The following is a 23,456-nucleotide window of genomic DNA, read 5'->3' as shown; positions in this document are numbered from 1 at the left end:
CAATAACTGGGGCAAAACAAGTGAAAACTCCTTACAGGAAGAGTAAAAAATAAGAGCACTTACTCCTTCACTCTCAATAACCTGGTTACACCTTCGCTTTGCCACTCCCCTTGAGTTTTACCACCTCTGAAAGATTCACCTGCTCTGCTTCTCAGTTTTGGCTCTCTTTTTTGGCCCACCTCTCTTATTTTCCTTTTTTCTTCTTCATTTCCCCATCTCCTCCTCAGGGACAATGAATCTGTACCCTCCCTCATTCTCTTCCTCCATGAGAGCAGTCTGTGGCAATTCTTAGCCCATCCACCTGCCCTGAAATATTTCTGCAAGTGCACATCCAAAGCCCCAAAAATACCCCTTTGCAACATTTTTACATGTTTATTAGCACATCATCTCATGCTTATTTATCTCAGGTGCTGCTCAGAGGATACAAGCAGGGAGCCTGCAGTGCCTACGGTTATACAACCAGTAAGAAGCTTTGGGAAAGAAGGGAGGATTTAGAGTGCATACATCAGATGCCTGCAGTAGACATCTACATGCAATGCCTTCTCCTTGCAAGGGACAACTCGATCAGTTAGGGAACAGGAATAAATACCAGTCTGAAAGTGATGGATCTGTTTGCCTGGGGCTCTTCCACAATTTTCTGCAAATTAGCTGCAACTGAAATCACACAGACACAAAGAAAATGGGCAAATATTAGCACAGGCCGGATAAAAACATCCCAAACTCATTAGTCCTCTTTCTATTACGTAACAAACTTTGAATTTTTACACTGATAAGGAAAGATTTAGGTCTCAATTAGACTCAGTCTATTTAAACCTAAAGCTTTGAACTGTGAAAACAATGTTATTGTTACTACACTACTTTTTCAGAGGTAGTTATTTTTCCCAGGATATGATGGGATCAATAGCAATAAATGCCCAACTGCACTTGGAAATCCAGGTAATTTTGCACTAGTAGCTGTCCTGTGTACAAGGAACAGCTTTGCTTGCTGCAGTTGGAATACACAGGCAGTGCTGACAGTTTAGAAGTCTCACCTACTGCACAGTAGGACACATTTATTTAGCAAAGTGTTGTTTGAGGCAGCTGTTCCCCCCATACAACTCGTGCTGCTGCCCCAGGGCATGTGCACCTCACACTTCCTTCCCCAGCCCCAATTAAACCCAAAAAGCCTGGCTGATTCCAGTCCCAGAGCTCTGTTGCACAGGACCTGTGAGCAGGACAGGCTTGCGCAGCAGTTTGGTAATGCATCTCTGTCATGATTTGGCTAATGCATCATTAGACTTCATTCTGCATTACAAGGAACATTTGCTTCACAATGTTACCAACTAAATCATCATCTTGTGAACTGGGGGTTGCCTACATGTTGGCACAGAACTGTCACCAGAACTGACAGCAGTTGGGCAGACCCACTGGGGTAGAGAATCAAGGCCACAAGAAATTTTCTTATCACTCACTAATCAGATCATTTTAAACATGCAAAAGATAACTGAAATGGTTAGAGCAGAAAAAACCCCTTGTAATTACCTATTACCAGATCTCTGCCATCAACAAGACCTGCTGAAATGAGCTCCTGAGACACACCATCTGCAGTATCTGTTGGGGAGAAACCCAAGAGCCATCACCACAGAGCAGAGGTTGTCCAGCTGGTGAAGGCACCACACAGAAACGTGAAGGAGCTTGTACAAACCAAACAGCAAAAGTGTTCTCTACAAAAGACAGATACCAGGGTGCACACCAGGTGCTGTGAATTCACTTGAATTCACTGAAGGGCTGTACTTTGGCCACATCCATGAGATTTACAGCAGTGCTCCAAGCCCAACCACATCCAGCCCTTTAGGAAGGCACTGTGGACAGACATTCACACAACTGCACAACACCAAACACAAAATTTCCCCTTCACACATTGGAATTTCCCACCAGCTCACCTTTCCCTGGGGTGAATTCAAACCGAATATCATGGAGCTCTTTATTTGAATTCCTGTGGAAAGAAGAGACATTTATATAAAAGTGACCATTTCATGGCACTGATAGGTGCCCAAAAGAAAGTGCTGTTGTTGAATAATCAGTCTGAGAAGTGAATTCTCTGCATTCTCAAAGGCAGAAACTCATCACTTGGGTGTGCACGTGGAAGCAGCACAGTCTGCCTCCCAACCTGACAGAACCTGGGCCAGTCCAGGATAGGTGAGTGCCGCCTCTCTGGTACAAGGCCATGTTGTTCCACTGTCTCAGCAACCCATAGCCCTCAGCAGAGATATCCCTGGAGTGCATGTTTCAGAGGAGGGAAGTGCTCACTGGCTGCAGATGCAAACACATGATGGAAGTGATGCTCAGAATCCCCACTCTAACACCTACCAACAACCAGGATGCCTCCAGAGATGAGAGGCAGGTTCTTTTAATGAGAAACAGCAGTTTGTGCAATGAGTGCAGAAGAATCCTTTTTTCTGCCTATTTCTAGTGATACAGACCAGAATTCACTCCCTGAACTGGGTAAAAGCTCTTCACTCTCAGAACCGGCTGAAGTCTGGAGTTGTGCATGAAGATTAAGATCGTTCAGCACAAGGCCAGAACCCCTGGATCCCTGAATCCTTTAAGGGAACCCAGCTAATATTTCCTTCCCACTCCATTAGAGTTTAGCAATGTTTACACAAATATGAAAACCTCTTTTGATACACAGGTTTTGCCAAACTGAAGTGGATGTGATAAACTGCTTTCCCAGGTCCCAGTTTTGGAAGAGCAGATGAAATCCAAGCTGACAAACAATGTTTAACTGCCACCCTATTAATTAAAAGGCACAGAAGTCTGCCAGTGTCCCTCTCTGCAAAGGTTCATGTTGACAGAACAGGACAGTTTTGTGCCCTTACCTTAACCTTAATACAAGGTTGATGGGGACTCTCACGTCTTCCTGTACCGGAGCTGCAGCAGGGGCTGCAGGTGGGGCCTGCAATGGGATTACAGCACCTTAAAGCAGGTTAACAATTCTTTGCTCTGGCTTTAAAACTAGAGGTAACCTTGATCAGCTATAGATAAAAGTAAATTTTTAACTCATCGTTGGAATCATGGCACTACAGTGAGAAGGACAACAGACCAATGAACCAGGAAAACTTCACACTTGAACAGGAGAGTCTCTGCAATTGCCTTGAAAAGAGTAAAAGCTGCACAACTTTGAGAAACGCCAAAATGCCAGGAGACTTCAGAAGTGCTAAATGTAAAATGATTGCTTGCTTTGCATTAAAACTGAAGGTTTTTGGATATTCATGGCAGCTTTAAGACCTGCTGTGTTTTAATCCCTGCCCCAAATACCTGATTTAAAAACCTGATACAACTCTATCAGTAAAAAAATTTCATTTGCAGATTAGCATGTACTCTCCATTACCTTTTTTCTTCCATGAAATCGAAGACTTTAGGAGCATCTAGCAGCAGTTTTATAGCTGCCTATTTTCAATTCTAAATTACTTCTGAGTAGTTATTGGAATGTGTAATCAAAGCATTTTATACTTGTCAGCAGCAGATTTCCAGTAGGGAAGATCCAAGAGTTGCCCTGCACTCGTTACAGCACTTGTGATATTTCCAGTAAAGAGCTACATGTTAGTCAATCTCCACCAAAAAAACCCAAATTAAACAGAGAGGGGTCGGTCACTTGTACTGCCCATGCTGAGGCAAGGGTTTTATACCTGCAGGAACAAGACAGACACAACACGAGGCTGATAATTTAAGCACAGAAGTCTTGACCAAGTGTTTTGCATCTAGACTACTTGTTTTTTCACAAGAGAAAAAAAAAGATAACCTTTCATTTAAGACTAGCATTTTACTCCAAGGTGCTCTTGGCCCAGCAATGCAGCTCAGGGCTTCTGATCCCAACCTGGTTTCTGTTGAAGCTGAAAACCAGGTCAGTGAAAACAAACAATCCAGTTTGTTCATGGAGAAGCCCAGAGCTCTGCAAAACAGTAACTAGTGAGAGAACAAGAACCAGAGGAGAGCCATAATGGTAACACACTGACACAGAGAGCTCTGAGGAAGAACATACTGACACTAAGAGCTATAGAGATGAACACACTGACACAAGTTCATGAAGTTCAGCTTAGGACAAGCTACCAATAAATCAGGTATTGGGCACTAGTGGCAGATACTCTGCTAGTGCAAATCCAAAGTGTCACTGACACCAACACTGCTCCAGCCTTCACTGCTGCTGGTGTTTCAACTGCTGCATAAAATTCAGGGATTAAACACCGGCCTTTATTTAAGAGATTTGAAGGGGTTTGATTTAAGTATTAAAGCCATTTTAATGTTGCCAAGAATATGTCAAACTTCCATGGCTTCAGATTGTTCTAGCACATCTGGAATAGAACAGCTAAGGGAAAACCTGAAAGCTGGCAGGAGGGGTGTTTGCTCTTACCTGGGCTGCTGCTGGGGCTGCTGCTGCTGGGGCTGCTGCTGCTGCTGGGGCTGCTGGAGGAGCCTGGCTGGGTGGAGGTACAGCAGTTGGAGGTTGTGCAGGTGCTTGTCCTGCAGCCTGAGGTAGTTCAGTAGGTGCCTGTGCTGGAGCATTGAGTGAAGGACCTGGAGGCTCAGCTGATGGAAACAGCTGCAAGCAAAAAGGAGTTTTAATGAGAAAAGCAACTCAAGAGTTCTAATTCAAGCACCAGCTTTCCCAGAAGTGCTTGTCTGCCACAGAAATCACTTAGAGAAGTTCTAATGCCAAGGGCATTCCCAGGCCTCCAGGACATTAATGCTGATCCCAAGTTGTGTTCAGGGGTTTAATGTGTCCTTATGTCCAGGGACCCATTCTGTCCTGACATTTGCAAGTTTTACTCATCAGTAAACCAAGATACCAGCATGGCTGTTGATCTTGGACAAAAATTAGTGCTGTGGCAGGGCTGCGTGCCTTGGTATCCCATCCAGCTGGGATGACAGCATCCTATCTTTCAATCTCCCTCTTTCCTGGAGTCTGAGTCCTACTTACATTTCCAAGTAGCCACACACTCGGAGCAGAACAACCCTGCTTTGACTTGTAGCTCCTTTAGAGAACAAAACCCAGCAAAGCAGTGAGATAACTATCGACAACTGAGCTTTTCCAAGCAAATGTCAGAGTTACTTGGGTATCGATGGAAAGTGAATTCAGAGTTCTTCAAATCACACTAGAGAAGATTTAGGACTGGACTTGACTTTGGTCTCTTGCAAAACACAAAACCAAGTAACCCAACAAAAAAAGCCACCCCCCAGAAACCCTACATGAAATTAATTTGAGGGTGGGGAAAAAGAGCTAAATGAAAGTTTAATCTCTTTTTTACCTCTTGTTATTCAGTACAGAGAAACCAATTTTGGCATGGTAGCCAAAGAACTGTCAGTTTGATGGCACTTCAGTGTGCCCTCCTGACGGGTTGTAGGAAATATAAATCACCTTCAATGTTGGAAACCTGGACAGGAGACTTCCAGTGGGAAAATTCACCCCAAAGGGATTCTGGTTTTCAGCTTTTTGTTTGAATTTAGAATTTATGCCAAATTACAGTGCCAGAACTGTGGTCTTTCTCGACATCTCCCTATATAAACACTTCTTGGAAATGAAGGAAGAACAGGACAGCCCAACTCAAGACTAATTTCTCAGAGACAGCTCCGTTTATGTTTCAACACAGGTAGGGAAAAGACAGACATAGCACAGCCTCTGGAAGATAAGCAGTCCCTATCACTGACAGATAAGATATACTAATATTCCTAATGTAAGAAACAGTTCAGAACTGAAGAAAGAGGATAAATTGCAACTGAAGTTTTGTTTGCTATCAAATACTACTACAGATTTCTTTTACAGTTCTGAGCACAGGTTCCAAAGCAGAGAATTAGAGAATGCAAACCAGACATCCTAAAGTTGTGTTCTGTTGGGTTTGTGTTGTTTGGGGTTTTTTTTAAGGAGGAAATGAGAAGACAGTTGTTTTGCTTAGATTATTCTTGTGACCAATTCATTACCTTACAACAAACAGTCTTTTGCCATAGCAAGCTGACAAGACATACAACAAACCTCAAGAAGAGCTCTTGGCATTACACAGCCAGGGATTCCTTTTATAGGGAGCTCTTCAAACAGAGCTCAGCTAGATAACAGCTTCTACTTCACACAGTATTGCATACAAAGGCTAATAAAGCATGTTCCTTGAAACAACAGCAGTAACAAGCAGTCATCTTTTCAAGAAGCCATTTGCAATTATAACTTACCTCGGAATTCTGTACAGGTTCTTTCACTCTGGGAGACTGAAAAACAGAGGAGAAGATGTCATTGCCTAGACCAAAGTGAAGCTTACTGACTAGGAGGACTTGTCAGAACCATACTGAACACGAGAACCCTACATAATTGTTTCAAGTTCCACGTGTGTATTAAGATGCACGATAAAAGGGACACCACACCATTTGTTGTCATATTGTACCACCCAGAAACACTGCCACATTTCAGAACTTGCAGTCAATATTTCCACAGTGGCACGCAATACCCTAAGATGCTATCACTGTTACCCATTAGCAAAACCCAGGACTCCCAAAGATCACTCAGATTGGATCAAACTACTTATGCACCAAGAGGGGAAAATCCATTTTAAGCTACTCAAATCTGGCAGAAAGACACACACACAGACCTGCCTGGCAGAATTCTGCTAGAAAACAAATTCCCTTCCTTTACTTTGGGAGGTGGTTTCCACACCAGCTTGCTTAAAACATACAGAGCCTTTGCAGGGTGGGAGGGGGGAATCAGCCTTATTTGTGCTGCTTTTTAGAAGGAAATCCCTGGCCTGCTCTCCCTGCCCTTGGACCCTGCATTCTGCTGTGCTCTTTGTGAGAGAAAGCAGAGAACTGAGAGGTAGGTGTACAGTGAAACAAAAAGACCAGTTGAATATAGAGGAAAGTGCCAGCAAAGCAACATGACCAACCTTTGCTTATCAGTAAAACAAAGATAACACTGCACTAGCTATTTCACATGGCCAGGGAGGAATTGCCAACTCCTGGAAAGCCCTGCAACTAAAAGAGCCTGCAGCTTTGACTTCCAACAAGTCCAATTACTGTGTGGAGATAAGTGGAATGGTTTGGTCCCTGCTGGGAATAAAAAAAATACCTGTTCCTTCTGCACATAATGGTCTAACAGGTTGCTGTTTGGACAGTACAGGCTGGACAGCAGAACATTAAGTGCCATCATGGCCCTACTCTGAGCCAGTTTCTGCACTAACCAATGCCACTACCTTAACAAGTGCAGATCAGAGCAATTTGTAACATATGACTCAGAAGCTTCTCGTGAGAAAAGGTTAAGAAGTCTTACTCTCAGAACAGCAAGTTTCAAAAAGCTCTCTGGACAGGGGAAGAAGGAACAGTTCCCTCCGGATGATTATGTGCAGGCAGTGTCAGGAAAAAAGTCACACAGCCGGAAAGGTAAAGCCTGAAATCCATCTCAGTGTGCTCAGCCTTCACTTGACAGTTACCAGGTGGGATGAAAAATATGGCATTCCTCCCAAATAAACAGCCCTGCTCCACATCTGCAGGCCACAGCTGCTGCAGTGTTCTGCCAGGAACAAAGCTCACATCCAAGTGTACCTGGATGCCTCAAGGAATTACGTAAAAGGAACTTGTCTGAGAGATCAGCGTGCTAAGCACTGTACAGATGAGTACGGAAACACTGGCCCGGCCCCTCAGCTGACAACTGATCCAGATAAATGAAACACAAGTGGTGAGAGCCAGTTGAATATGAGCCAGGAGTGCCCAGGTGGCCAAGAAGGCCAATGGCACCTGGCCTGTATCAGGAATGTTGTGGCAGCAGGACCAGAGCAGTGATTCTTGCCCTGTACTTCAATACTGCTGAGGCACCTTAAGTGCTGTGTGCAGTTTTGGACACCTCATGGCAAGAAGGACATTGAGGGGTTGGAGCAAATCTAGAGAATGGAATGGAGCTGGGAATGGGTCTGAAGCACCAGGCTGACAAAGAGCAGCTGAGAGAGCTGGGGAGGCTCAGCCTGGAGAAAAGGAGGCTCAGAGGAGCCTTCACACTCTCTACAACTCCCTGACAGGATGGCACAGACAGGTGGGGATCAGTCTCTTTTCCCAGGTAACAAGGGAAAAGAGGAAATGGCTTCAAGTTGCACTAGGGGAGGTTTAGATTCTGTATTAGGAAAGAGTCCTTCACTGAAAGGGTGCCCAGGGAAGTGGCAGAATCACCATCTCTTGAGCTGTTCAGAAAACATGAAGAGGTGGCCCTTGGGAACAGGGTTTAGTGGTGAACACAGTGGTTCTGGGCTAACAGCTGGACTCAGCAATTCTGAAGGTCTTTTCCAACCTTAACAATTCTATGATTTTATGAAAAACATGGTCAGAAAGAAGACAGCATAAACATTAAAAAAAAAATTTACCTAAGGCACAAATAGGATGACTTTGGGGATTAGTTCTAACTAAATTTTGCTTGTGTAATCAAAGATGATGTGAGTAAGCAGTGAAATGTGACCACACAACTCACCACCGCTCAGATTTATTGGGTAACAGAAGGTGCACTATTTAAAAGCCCCCAGAGTGCCACTGCTTTAATTTGAATTCAAGGTTTTAAATGCAGAGAGGAAGGAAGTTTAGAAGGTCTTTATATCCAAAAGGTAATGTTGACCCAGGAAGTCACCATATTCAATGAATGGAAGAGATTTCTGGCTCTGGGTATAATAAATATTTACCTGCTCTCAGATGCAGTCCTCAGAAAAGACTTTTAAAATACACATTTGCACATATTAAATTCACCCTATTTTTTAATGTAAAGTGGAAACAAGTAAAAAATACCAACACCTTCTATTTATGTAGATGATTTTATGCTGGTTAATACTTCAGTATTTTGGCACATTAAGTCAATCTGAAGGGCCTCCTTTTACTTTGTGGCTGACAGCAGTAAAATGCAGGTACAGATGGAATCACAGAATCACAGAATGTTTTGGGTTGAAAAGGACCTTTAAAAATCCTCTACTCCACCTCCACAGCAATGGGCAGGAAAAAAAGGTGCCACCTAGTTAACACAAGTTATTCTATCCAACAGCTTGGTTAAAATTGCAGAGGGATTACAGGTGGAATTTACACCCAGTGTTTGAAATATGGCCAAAAACACAGGACAAACACTAGTTCTCAGTAACACCACCACATTCATGGCAAAAATTGGCAGTTTGGATACAAGTCTTAGGACTGCTTGAAAATTAATCAGATTCAAGTACCCAGGCAGTCGTGTAGTGAGGTCTGAGGTGCCACATGCCCTTCCTGACATCATGAAACATATAGGTGCCCCAAAATGCTGTGTTACATACCCATGGGCTGCCTCCAAAATGGTAATGTACATCTGCAGGGAGGTAAAACTGAATTAAGACCTACTGCTCCAATGTCCATCCTAAAGCTTTGCTGGATGGGAGACCTACAAGCAAAGGCCAAGCACAGCCCAAATGAAAGCAGTCAGGACAGGCAGCAGCACAAGGAAAATGTATCAAAGCATCAAGAAAAAACTGTCTTGAAAAGGAGCTTGTAAACATGTGTGTCAATCTGCTTTTTTCTGCCTAAGAGGAATGAAACAAGTAAGTACTGTTCAAAACACAGTAAACAGTGTGAAGTCATGGTGCCCTGGGCTTTGAGACAAGATACAACAAGTTCTAAATAATCTCTGAAACAGAATTAGGGTCTTTTACAAGAATGCTTCTTAAAATGTGATCATATTCTAACCTACAAAAGGAACTTAGAAGAATTCAGCTTATAAAGCATCAAAGAATTTCAGTAGTAGCCACCTGGTACCAGGAGATCTTCCTTGATCATGTATAATACAAAGCTGGACAAAATAAGCCCTTTACGAAGTCACAAGAGTTGCTGTCGCAAAGTATGGAATTACTCTATCAAGTGGTTTTTAAAAACCCAAGCATTTCAAAAGATGCTAAAAAGATGCAAAATCTTGCATTTAGTATTTAAGTGTCTATTCACAACAGCAACAGAAGCCAGACTAATGAAAGAGAAATGAGAAAAGTTGTAAAGGGATAAATGCTTCAAGCCAATACTACTTTTTTCCCTTTCCTATTGAAAAGCTTCCTCTAAAAATCCTTCACTGTCTCACTAATTCAATTACAGGATGATTATAACACAGAGTCCGCTTCCAGCCACCTGCTGTAGTGAAAAAGGACCAGGCAAAACCATTACAGAAAAAACCCACACTGGTGACTGCTGGGGTAAGACAACCTGAAAATCCATTGTAATCTTTAGCTGATCATTATGCACTACTCCTCTGAGTTCTTGGGGGGTTTGTGTATGTGCTGGGAGAGGGGAAAGTGGTGTTTTCTTGAGGATTTTCAAGCACTACACCAATCACTCCTGTGACTTCAGGGATGCTGTGAGGTTTTCTACCAGGACTGATTTCAGTGTAACTGGGGAGGGGGGGCAGAAGCAGGCCCTGCATGTTTCAGCAATCAGCCATAAGAACAGGCCCTATCGATTTCAGCTCCATCCTGGAGAGGGCGGTAGGATAAAACCTCTCCTGACACTTCGAGAAGAAAGCATCTCAAGCAGTCCTTATCCTTAAAGGGAATCCTAGCTGCAGTAAATTAGTATGCTGAGCTGGGAGCAGGCTGTCTGAATTAACATTTCCAATTATGCTGAACATCCCTGAATGAGACCAGCTGTGCCCCACCACAACGACACAAAAGATCAATACAATTTCTTCAACCTTCAGTCTGCTTTGTTTCCTTCAGCTCCAAACACGAGGGAAGGGAATATAACTTGCTGTTTATCATGCTAAGGCCACGTGCTCCCCAAATATATTTAGATGTACCACAACTGGAAAACAAAACAGAGACAGCGGAGTTGGAGGACCCACCCTGAGCTGTGAAATTGCTGCTCTGCCTTCCTCACTTTCTTCATCAAGCTCATCATCACTCCATTCCCAGCCACCATCTTCAGTCTTATGAAGACGCCCACTGGAGCCTGGGACTCTCCGGACCTGCTCAGCACAAGGACACAGAACTTACACCTCATACAGTTTCTAGAGTTGACTTTTTAGAAGAAATAGCACCAGAATAGCTTCAGGTTCCATCACCTACCACAGTGTCTGATTATTTTATTGAAATAAATAGCTCTATCTAGAAAAAGCTGTACTGCACTACTTATCATTAAAAATCTGACTACAAGCACAAAAAATTAGTACAACTGTAACAGCAAGAGCCCAGGAGGTTTTCAGTACCTTTTTGGATCTTTCAGTGATTGTTGGTGCTCTCTGCAACATCTTCTCTTGTAAAAACTCTTTATTCTGCAAAGGAAAAAATACCAAACATTTGCATTACTGAAAATGCCCTTTGATGCCTTCAGTGTCTCTGATAAACTGTTAAGCTGTTCTAGCAGAAAGTTGTTTACATGTTTCATCCCTATTCCCCCAAAGATATTAACCACTACCCTACTCTAGGCTGCAGTATATGATGTTTCATCCTAAATACCTTTTCAGTTAACAGTGCCACACTCCCTATGCAAAGTGACATGGAATTAACAACTGAGGAGTTGGATATTATTTATGATTTACTTGGAAATATACATATTATACTGCAGTATCTGATACCCTGCTGAAGTATTTGGCATTCTTCCACTTACAGATACTACACCACCTGGATCCAGGCCCTTTGCTTTATCTTACTCCTAAATTTATGCCTGTCCAACTGTCAAAGGCAAACCTCAGATGTCAGACAGGTTGGGATGCAGGAATCCCTTTGTGCTGGAGTAAACAGAAATTGGGGCAGCAAGATTTGAAGTGGCTGAAAAAACGTACAGCATTTATGTTTAGAGAGGAAGCAAATGCAATGATCACAACAGATTGAATGTTGGGAAACTGCTGTGATGCTTTATTGTATTAGATTTCCCCTTCAGCAAGCTGCTCCAGATTGGCCAATATGGGCTCCTGAGAATATAATTTTCTGACAGCTGAATTGTGGGGCCAAACTTCTGGCAGCAGGGGAAGCAGGACAGTCCAGGCAGGCACCCTGGCATTTGGCTGGGTATTGCACACCACACCAGTGCAACTGGAAAGCTCTGCTGTCCCTGCCCACGCAGAGCTCCCAGAACTCCCCCAGGATGGCTGCTTGCAGGCAGGATGGAGAGTCTCAAGACACACTCTGTCATTCCTGGTAAGTGGCTCCCAGCATTATCAAATCATACTTTTACATAACCTAGATGGTATTTAAATATATGACTCAATATAGCTGTATAGAAGCTGTACTCTTCAGCCCTCAAGTTCCAGCTGTCAGTTTGGCAGTGGCTGATGTGTGACAGTAATTTAACCCCAAGTGTGAACTGGCACACGTTTGCACTTCAGATGCTGGGTTAAGCATTGCCTCATTTACAATAATGTTAATTTTCTATCACCACCCATGCTAATATGTTACTCTCCAGCAGCTTAATGAAAGCACGAAGGAGATTTAACACACAATGAAGTATAATGTGAACTAGAACTCGCATAACCAAATGGAGAAAGGTCAGCAATGTGTAAACCATCCTGTCACTTTGGACACCAAGTGTGCATCCAGCATACAGAGGCAGACTAACCAGCTGCCAAAAATCCAACTATGGACAGTGAAACCCCAGTTAATACTGTCAAGAGCCCAGACATCAATTAAACTAGCCCTAAAGCAAACTGCTGCATTGCATCAACTGGATCACCCTCCAGACTTCCCTGGTTCACAGAATTATCAAACCACACAATACCCTGAGTCAGAAGGGACCTACATGGATCATTGAGTCCAGCTCCAGGCCCTGCACAGGACACCCCAACAACCCCACCTGAGAGCGTTGTCCAAATGCTCCTGGAGCTCTGGCAGCCTTGGGGACATGACCATTTCCTGGGGAGCCTGGTCAGTGCCCAGCCACCCTCTGGGGAAAGAACCTTTCCCTAATATCCAAACTAAACATCCCCTGACACAGCTACAGACCTTTCCCTCGGGCCCTGTCACTGGTCACCACAGAGATCAGCACTTGCCCCTCTGCTTCTCCTCATGAGGAGGAAGTGCAACTCCCCCCAGCTGCACCTGTTAGATTCCTGTCAGCTTTAATAGGGTATCCAGCTCCTGTACAGATACCTGATGTGGCCAATTCCACTTAAGCATCTTAATCTGGGAGCTGAAAATGGATTAATTGGTGATGCTGCTGTGCTATCCCAAGTATGCAGTCTCTTTTTGACAGTTTAATCTGTATTCTGCTATAAACCCTGTGCATTTTGATCACGAAAAAAAATAAGCAGAGAGAAAGTATTCTCTCATGCCCATGGAAATACAAATCCTCCCCTGTGTTTGCTGTCTGTCTCCTGCAGTAAGACCTCGCATGTTGCATATGCACTAATCTCCAGGCAGTAATTACATAATGATTGCTGGCAGTTCACTCCAAGGCTAGAAATGGGAGTTTCCTACTGTTTTGTATCACAGGATCTTCACTTTTCATAAGGCAACATAGGGTGAAATATCTTTAGGAAGGTCTTACACAGTGGGCCTCATTCAGCCCCTAGCACACAGACTGATTATAGACTTCACTAAAATACAAGTTACACTCGCTGCAGCAGAGACCTTTATGGTTGGACAGGCAGCCAGAATGGCACCATTACAGGGGAAGAACAAACCCAAAAGGCACTGAAAGATAGTTAAATGCTCAAGAATCCTAGATAATTTCTGTTAACAACAGCATACACAGGAGGTACAGAAGGGGGATTTTATTCTATTCCTTCACAATGACCCATTCAACTCACTCAGCTCTGCTGGCTCCAAGTGAAAGAGCCCACACTCCTGCCAGTCACCCACACCTATCCTGCTTCTGAGAAGTCCTTTCCACAGCCTCTGTATAAATCAGTGTTTTCTTACCTTTGCTTTTGTGAAAAATTTGTGTCTTAGGAGTTCTGCTGCTGTTGGTCTGTCAATAAAAACAGATGTAGAAAAGACAATTATAAATGCTCCCTTTCAACCCAATGGTCTTCCAGGCTGCTGCAGCTTGTTGACATCTCGTGAGGGCATCAGCTTCTCCTGTATAATTCCCCTAAAATCAATGTATTCCAAGTAAATTTTACACCAGCAATCTTTTAAATTACTCAGTGTATTCTGAACAAGGCCTATTCTGTTCAAAAGCAATGAGTAACTGGGGACTGGTGGGGAGAATTTGCTCCTGTTTTGACGCTGAACTTGAGACTCTTAGACAACAACAGGATCACAGAAACAATTTGCTCAAAATTAAAATCACAGAATCATCACTGGAGTGCAGTACTCACCCTGTGCAAGTAACAGTTATTTCAGAGATAACTGACTAAATATGTGTAATTGGTTCTATTAAACATAGGTGGGATGATCAGTCTTGGTCTAATACAAAATGAACAAGTATAAACTATTTTCCCCTTCAAGTCAGACTTCAGAATAAATACTGGAAACTAAGAGATATCCCTTGGTCAGTTTAGGAAGAGTTTCCTAAGGAAACTTCCTTAGGAGGAGTCAAGCCTAAATGAGAAAGCTTACAGCATCTCCCACACTGCAAATGATGCTTAAATAGTAACAGAGTTTAATCAGTGTCCTGCAAAGGCCCCTCATCAGAGAGTTTATTTCATCATAGACTACCCCAACAAAAGGCATCCACCTTTTAGCAAGGGAGCCCCTAAAATAATGAAAAAGCAATTGCACTGAATTCTCTTCCCATGCAATATGCCAGCCTCCTGCTCCCACAGTCAGGATGATGCCAGTGGTTGTCAGTAGTGCTTGAGGAAAGAGAAGGGGTGTGCCAGATTCAGGGTGATTACATATAATCTGATCAGCACACATCCTAGCCTGCAAGGACAGGATATGCTTTAGAAAGGTGAAAAAAATTCATGCTGGAAAAAAACCCAGCTATCAACTTTTATCAAGCACTCCACTGGATTCATTAAGCATTTCAAGTGTAATGCTTGTTAGAAGAGAGAGACTCATTGCACAGTGCGTGAGAAGCCTGTGTTCCTGGATCTGACACAAGAGGGAACTGAAAAATGTCTTCATTATTATTATTATTTTATGAAAGCATTTTTTCCTTTCCAGAATTAAGTTTGCTTACTGAGGAGAGGGAAAAACAAAAACAAAAAACCAAAAAAACCCCAACCTAAGAGGTATTAAAAAATGGCACAGCACACACACCATCCCCTTGGTAATACTTCCTATGTCACTGAGTAGTCAAGATACTGTTCAAGGAAGGCTGAAAGTGTCATTGGGTCACTTAAGCAATCTGTATTGATGAAAACATGTTGGTAAAATTTCCCAGTGTCTTTCCTGATTTCCCATCCAAACCAAATATTACATATAATTAAACAAGTCAAAATTACACTAAAAGCCTTCTCTGCACTGGCAGATTTTAAAAAGTTTATTTATGTAGTTTTGCAAATAAACACATATTGCCCCAACCTGTAATTTCTGATCTGTAAACACAAAACAGTTCTGACTGGGAACAAAACATGAACTGAAGTCACCTGCTGGAGGTGGCCAAGGGAGAATGGCCCTACCCAGGCAGTGGACTGGGATGCACTCTCATTAACCCAAATGGAAGATGTGTGCCCTGGCCAGGCACAGTGCCAGACATTTATCCATAAAAATAAGGACAGCCAAGAGAATTTGTTGCCACACAGCAAGATTGCTGTGTTCCTTGTGACTGAAAGGTTGGAGGGGCAGAGAGTATACCAGCTTCAAAAACTAGGGAACGCAGTGACATTTGTGAGGTTGGGGGGGGGGTTTGTTTGCTTGTTTGTTTTAATTTATTTTGGTGTGATCCATTCTTACCTTTTCTCAGGGTCTTTTTGTAGGCATGATGAAATCATCTTCCTAAAAGACTTCCCGTATTTCTTCAGCATCTCCTTATCTTGCACACCAGTTTCCAAAGATGGAGGGTCGTTTTGTAGCGTCAGCATTAAAACCTGAAATAATTATTTCTATTGACAAAGAGATTTTCTTTGGCCTTTGTTAGAGACAGACCTTGGGAAAAATGTATTTTAGACAAGCACTTTCATGAAGCATCTGAGTCAACAAGGATATGTTGACAACAAACACCCACAATTTAAGTTACTGCTTTCCATCCCATCTCCTGGCCCCCCTGCAGTCTGTGGGCCAAACACAAGGTTGGAATGTGTTTTCAGGTCTGTTCTGTGCAATTAAAAGTGCAAGCAGAGCAAAACTTCTACGAGCTTTCCTCATTCAAGATAAGCCATTGTGCAAGGCTTTTGATTGAATATACCTCCCTGAGGTATTTCTCAGCTAGAAATCAAATTAAAGACAGAAGGGCAACATAAAAAAACACAAGAGTTCACTTTCATGTACCAATGTGACAGCAGGTGAAGACATTCCTCACATAAGCACCCATCAAGCCGAACTGATTTCCCTCACATCACTTAAATATTCTGAAGGAAAGGAAGAAAATTACTCATTTCCATTTCCACTTGTCACCTACATACAGATGAATATCTATTTTTAGAAAAGGAAACAGCACATAGCACATTTAAATAGCTTTCAACAGCTATATTGCTTAGGGCAGCAAAAGCCCATCAATCTAGCTGAAATTATACAGCCCATGACAGAATTCCCTGCTTTCTTCTCCACTCCTTGAAGGGTCACTTAATGCATGAGTAATTTTGCTGCATAACAGAATTAATCTGCAGTGCAATACAATTATGTTCAATAAATAAAACAGAGAAGTCTTCTTACAGGCTGCATGACTGGAACCCAAATCTTACAGAACTGGGGACTCAATTCTATCTAGCATATGACAGCACTAAGTAGGTGCTGTTGATAGTAAATAGATCATGTTGGTATTCAAAGCTTCATCCCATGCATTCAAACCACAATAAACAGAAGTACAACTTGCAGAAGCTGCTGCAAAATGCTACCAACAATCACAGCCCAGAAGAAAATATCAATGAAACCAGCAACACATTCCCCATAACTGCTCTTTGCTCTGCCACAGCCACTGATATTGAAGGAAATTTAATGGCATTTCTGAACTACTCAGCCTCTCAACAGTCCCTGCACATAGATGACAAGTCTTAAAAGTAATTCTGTTCTACAAGAGTTAAACCTGTCCAAGTCCTGGCATTTAAAGGGATACATGGATGTGCCTGTTCCGAGTTAGGAGTTGCTGGATTTCCAAATGCCATTGTAATTATGGTATGGGAGGGGTCACACCCAGGTCCTGAAGAAGTGACTCCCAACTCCCACAGCACTCCAGCAGTTAAGACTCAGAAAACAGAAGTTTACCCACAGTGTCATTGAGTGGTTTGGGTTGGAAGGGACCCTAAAGACCACTTAATTCCAATCCCCCTGCCATGGGCAGGAATAGCCACTAGCCCAGGTTGCTCAGAGCCCCATCCAACCTGGCCTTGAACACCTCTAGGGATGGGGCATCCACAGCTTCTCCAGGTAACCTGTGCCAGGGCCTCACCACCCTCACAGTAAAGAATTTGTATTTACATCTAATCTAAATCTCTCCTCTTTTAGTTTCCAGCCATTGCCCTTTGCCCTATCACTATCTGTCTGTGTAAAACAGACAGTGTAAAATCTGTGTAAATCTGTGTAAAATCGCTCTCCCAATGCAAAAAACTGAGGGACTTGACACCCACAGGCCTCATAGCCCAGGTCACTGCTCTAAGCATCCCCTCTGGGGCTAGAACAGGCTCTCCAGCCCCCTGTGTTTGATCCGAAGAACCACACACCCCAGGAGGAGAACCAAAGTGACCTTCAAGGGGGTGGGCCAAAGTTTTGTGACTGAGACAAGGCCTCATCAGATATTACAGAGGAGATAAGGAAAAAGATCTCAAAGCTCAGTAGAAGGACAGGATGCTTCAGACCTCAACTGATGGGTGTCAGCTCTTAACTTTAAAATGTACCCTCCCCCTGAAAGAGCTGCATGTTAGAAGCAGCTCCTGGTTCAAGCATCAGGAAACAGGGAAAGTTAGCCAAACTCATAAGGCGATCTAAGGTTCAAGGTACTTGCAAAAGAATTTTGAAGTGTCAAGGTTTAAACAAGAACATTTCTTTCACTTCATCCTTAATAAAATACTATTGTTTGCCAAAACCACAGTTTCATACTGATGTGGTACTTTGAACTGGATCAGTGATTGACAGGACTGTGTCAGTGTTAAACAATATTAAACATTCTTTCGGATAACTGGTAACACAAGAGGTATCAAGAGAATTTCTGAAAGGTATCAAGAAGGATTATCAGTGCACAAGAAAGAATGACTTGCCATCCCAGTGTCACTGGATGCCCATAAGGCATTCTAGATCATTATTTATAACCCTAAAAACATCTGCTGACTTCAGAGGTTTAAAACACACAGCACTTTCCTTAAGAACGATGAGACTCGGGACCTAAATAAGAACTGCAGTTCAGATAATGCTGATGAAGTGGCGTATTTTTAAAAGGTGACTCAAGATACATCCAAGAACATCATGATCCACAAGTGCAGGTTGAAAGGACAAACCCTTCTATGCAACGTGCTAAGTTGAGAGGACAAACTCTTCTGTGCAACATGCTAGTCAAATTCTTGGAAACATCCACAGAACACACTGATCCCTTATCTTGCACAACTATCTGGAAACCTGCTCACCTTCATCGGCGGGTATTTATGGTAAGGAGCTGCTCCCGTGGCCAGTTCAATAGCAGTGATCCCAAAGCTCCAGATGTCTGCCTTGAAATCATATCCTCTGACCTGAAAAACATTAGAGGATGTTATTGTGTGCCTCTTACTGTCCTATGTTACCATTCCTTTCACACACCCTTCCCCTAGAATTTGGAAAGACCAGCACTACAGAGACGGAAAGAACACCTTCCCCCTCCTCTTCCCCCAGCTCCTTATACCTTCAAGGAGGTGTTTTAGAAGTCACAGTCTGATAAAAATCATGGTTGTGCACTGTACAACCAGGACTGCTCTGCCATAAAACTCTGCTGCAGAACATAAAGGGGCACTGGGCTAACCCAGGCTCTGACTTCTACACACAGACACAGAGAGTCATTACACAGTGTAATAAAACTCTCATAGTTAATAGATGGGCTGCTACCCCTTGGGACACCCGCCTCACTACACTTTTAGTCAACCACTTAATCAATCTGACTGCAAACATGCTCCATCCTGGAACTTCACGACACACCAGCCCAGGAAAAGCCCCTCATTCCTGCCTACAGACTAATGTTTCCCTCCACTAATTAACAGTAGCTTCTGCACTTGACATTAAACACAGGTTTGTTCAAGAAAATTTATAGCATTTACTTCCCCTCCTGCACAGGAAAAAATATTTCATATGCCAAAGCGCTTACTTCCTCATTATCATTAGGTAATACTTTGGCACTTGCTTTCTCCGCTGCAGGGGAGAGACATTATGTACTAACTTCAAGAGCAGCTCCGAAAATCAAAGCGTTTTGGGTGCTTAGGATGGTTTGTGATTCTTCTTGCTACACTATGGAAAAATGAAAATTGAATCAGAGCACAGCTAACAGGGGTATTGTGCTCAGCTCATCTAGCAAGCTTTAGAGAGACAATCGTGATGAAGCCAAAAAGCATTTCCCTAACTACCTTAAAGATGATCTTGAATCTTGGCAAACTAACAAAAACCCCTCCTGCACTATTTGTCATATAATACTAGAGTTGGACTGTAACTTGTTATAGAGACAGGAATTTATGTCTTGCACTGATTTCTTTCACCGTGTAAGCATCATTTTCATGAGCTCTAAAAGTCTGAACTGTTTCTTGAAGTGCCTCAGTTTATGGATGCCATGACTTTGAACAGATTTCAAGTCAGTTAAATAAACAAGCACAGATATCTAATACAATTTAAAAGAGCATAGGGCACAAAGAAATAGGCTATAAGGGTGGTTTTTAGTCCTCTCACACTAATTTTAGGTTTTGAGAATAACTTTTGGGCATTTCTTAGCTCCATCTTTTAGTTACTCTTGCAGCACACCAGTACACTGTACAACTCTCCATTCCCTGACAAGATTTTAACTGTTTAGTGTATGGGGTTTGAAAAAATTATTTCACATAATCCTGCTTGCAAGTGAAAGCTATAAAGCTCAAAACTGTCTGCAGCAGTTCATCATGACATCTGTCCAATACATTAGGCACCCCCCTGCAGTTAGTTTATATCAACTACATTTACTTTTCTCATCAACTTCTTTCTTTTGCCATAAATCAAGTGACCATACATTAAAAGATAATGTTGAGTTATCAAATATTACCATTCTAAAGGAATGTAAGGGTGCTGAAGTAAACCAGATGGAATTGGGTCGATAATATCTACATGTGAAAGGCCAACCTAGTGCAAGCCCTCTGTCCCTTTTCCCAGCCGGATCCAGTGGCTCAGAGTGACACCTGCTGGAAGGCAGCAAGATGACCGAATGGACACTGAAGGATTTCACATCAACACCGTCAGCATCCCAAATACTGCTTTAACGTGGTTATTTGCAACTGGTTAGATGGGCACAGCCTTGGTGGAGGTACTGCACTCCCCAGAAAACTTACCTCCTTTGGAAACACATTTGTGGGGAACCATCCCCCACGTTGTCACTGAAAACTTTATTTCCCCTTTTTAGCTCCCTCTTTAAGATATTTTTCCCTTTTGTCCTGAGCATTGCAGCTGCAATGAGCCTGGAGCAGCCCCATTAGGTCCTGGCCAGGCTGCTGTGCCCTGGCCACAACACACACGACAGAAAAGCAAGGGACAGCTCTGATCTAGCTTTGGAAACACTACATACTCTATTTTTATTTATTTTAAATCAGCATTAAATTTAAAAATCCAGAAGAATGTAACAGCAAAGCAGTTCAGAATCAAGTTTGCAAAGACAATCCTGACTTGGGAAGTGTGGCTTTATTCTGCACTGTTGGATCTGCACTCTGAGGAGGCTGCAGCAGTGCTGGAATGCACCAGCCCCTCGGTGCCACCACGGGGAGCCACTGAAAAGGGCAAACATGGAACAAGCCCTTCACCAATAATATATTTAAGCTACTCCAAAATTATCTCCATTCCTCAGGAAATTTTAGATACTGGAAAAAATGCATTAAAATGAACTTTAATGCACTCATACTTAGCTGCACCTAATTTTAGATAAAGATATCCATGAGCGTCTTATTCAAGTTCCTTCCAAGCTTCAGAATATTTTACTGTGAGCAATAGCAAAGAGAAGCGCATCAAGGTGGATTTACTGCAATAAACAATGTTTTCCTCAAATATTTCTGTTTAAAAAATTTGGAAAAAAATGGAAACCTATTTACAGCCAGTTATATTTCTGCTTAGCACACCTGTCAGAAACCCAGCCCTCTGTCAAACTGCCTTTAAGGGGATGAGGGATAATTTTGGAATGCCCATGGTACTGAACATCAATGCCACTGACAGCTACTGCAAATATCTTGGTAAGACTGTGGTGTGATTTTCCCTGTGGATCTTGCTCAGAAATGGGCAGCAGTTTTACAGTAAACAACGTTTCCAGGTGTCCTTCATCAGAAGTCACACAGACAAAGCTTCTGTAGTTTAGTCTAGAAGCAGTGGAGGACAAAAAAATGACATTTCTCCATGCAAGGGGAAGAAGTATGACATCTTTTAGTGAGCCAAAAGAGCAGAGGAAGAAGGGGGAAATGCAAGCATTCCTTAGCATTTAGAGCCTGGATACTCACAAGCCAAGAGAAGTTAAAAACCTGAATGAAGTCAAATGAATGCTATTTTACTGAATTAACTCCCCACTCTGACATGTCCCAACTAACTACCCCAAATTCTTATGCTTGCAGATGCAGAAGAACACGTTACTGAGCTGTGTATGTGCATATTTACCACGTGTGAAACTATTTATCTCACATTTATGCAAAAGGGAGGGGCAGGTTAATCTTCTTTATGCAACAGCTGAACTGTCCCATCCTCACCTTAGGCAGGAACCTGAAGAGAAGCAATGGGGCACAAATCTACTGAACACTTAACATTCCCCAGTACTAGTCTAGCTGTAATAGGCAAGTCAAAGAAAATCCTGTGGTTTTAATAAAACCCTTCAGGATGTCAAATTATCATCTTAGTTTGAAATAAATATAGTCATTGCTGATAACAGGGAATTCCAGGTGCAGATCATCTCAGAGGACACTGGGAAAAACAATTCACCTGCTCCATAACTTCTGGTGCCATCCAGCAAGGTGTGCCCACAAAAGTTTTCCTGACTTTATTCCTGGTAATGTCACCACCAGTGGCCAGGAACGCGCTAACACCAAAGTCTGAAAAGAAAACAAAAGCAGCATTTATTAAGAGCACACATCCTGAGCAAACTGAAGGGCTGTCCCTTCTTTCCCCTCATATTCCCAGCCACCTATTAAGTACCAGACCATGCAGTCACGCATGAGGGGTTTCCTAATAAAGGAGGAATGATCAACAGTTAGCAAAGAGTGCTGGTACATGAACTGCCATTCAGCAGTTCACCATTCAGTTCCTGGGGACAGCAGAGCCTTCAGCCCTGGCCGGCAGAGAGGAAAATTCCACTTTCCCTTACAGCCCACTGGTCACATTAGAGGCTGCCCACACTCCCCCAGCAGCCCTGCTGCTGTACAAACCTGCCCTGCCAGCCAGAGCTTTATTTACATTTGCATACACACAGAACTGCACTGACCCTGAAGCAGCATCCTGTAACGCCCACAGCAATCAAGTAGGGTGCAGAGAAAGGCCCTTGAGAACATTTCAGTGTCCTAACTGAGGTATCAGCCCCTTAGTCTGGATGCTGTATTACCAGAATACGCTTTATTTGATAATCCTCCATGACCCAAATGCTCAGTGCTTTAACAGGACCTCGGACTGGTTCCTGATGATACTGAACATGCCACAGTCCAGCACAAGCATCCCAGGGAAGCCTCACAGACAGTGATTCACACCCTGCACCGCATCACCCCACCTGAAACACCTTTCACAAACCAGGATGCTCAAAGATGCCCTTTGCATTCACTGGTAATTGCACTTCTTGGAATAAATCACTCTTTTATGTGAAAACTATGCTGTAACCTCATGTTTTATGCAATTAAGAATGACATGGAAAACAGAATCTGTCACCAGCAGCAGCATACAGGGATAGCAATGGGATAAAGTATGTTTGTTCAGAGAAGAGCATTACAAAAGATCTGGCAACCAAGTCATTCAAGAGAGGATGGCACTTTGTTTAGAGGAAAAAAACAATCAAGTGACAGGAAAACTGTTAACACAGAACTGTGTAAGTATTTCTTCCCAATCTGCTCCAAACTACACTATTTATGCACTGCTGAATTACAGGCCAGCAACAGGCCTATAACTCAATACCTCATAACTTTATCCACACATACTTTTTTTTTTTTTTTTTTAAACACAGTACAAGCAATCAAAATCTCAAATGCCATTTTTGAGGCTGATGACAGGCTTGGAGGGCAAATCTCTGAAACTCCAGGGCTATTTAACATAAAACCAGAACATAATTGATCACAA

General features: G+C 42.8%; 1 protein-coding gene across 1 annotated transcript in view; it reads right to left on the bottom strand.

The window, feature by feature from the left end:
- OXSR1 (oxidative stress responsive kinase 1) overlaps window positions 1–23,456 on the bottom strand; it is an 88,078-nt gene that overhangs the window by 2,925 nt on the left and 61,697 nt on the right. Inside the window, exons 6-17 of the mRNA XM_069006325.1 lie at window positions 22,119–22,228; window positions 18,590–18,691; window positions 15,771–15,904; window positions 13,848–13,896; window positions 11,198–11,263; window positions 10,835–10,957; window positions 6,199–6,234; window positions 4,391–4,579; window positions 2,859–2,935; window positions 1,923–1,975; window positions 1,522–1,590; window positions 590–654 (exon numbers count right to left, since the gene is read on the bottom strand). Coding sequence (XP_068862426.1) covers window positions 590–654; window positions 1,522–1,590; window positions 1,923–1,975; window positions 2,859–2,935; window positions 4,391–4,579; window positions 6,199–6,234; window positions 10,835–10,957; window positions 11,198–11,263; window positions 13,848–13,896; window positions 15,771–15,904; window positions 18,590–18,691; window positions 22,119–22,228 — 1,073 coding nt within the window. The remainder of the gene's footprint in view (window positions 1–589; window positions 655–1,521; window positions 1,591–1,922; window positions 1,976–2,858; window positions 2,936–4,390; window positions 4,580–6,198; window positions 6,235–10,834; window positions 10,958–11,197; window positions 11,264–13,847; window positions 13,897–15,770; window positions 15,905–18,589; window positions 18,692–22,118; window positions 22,229–23,456) is intronic.

Source organism: Aphelocoma coerulescens, chromosome 2 (assembly GCF_041296385.1).
Source record: "Aphelocoma coerulescens isolate FSJ_1873_10779 chromosome 2, UR_Acoe_1.0, whole genome shotgun sequence".
Taxonomy (NCBI): domain Eukaryota; kingdom Metazoa; phylum Chordata; class Aves; order Passeriformes; family Corvidae; genus Aphelocoma; species Aphelocoma coerulescens.
Note: the sequence above shows the minus strand (reverse complement) of the source record. Positions and strands in the feature narration are given on the sequence as shown.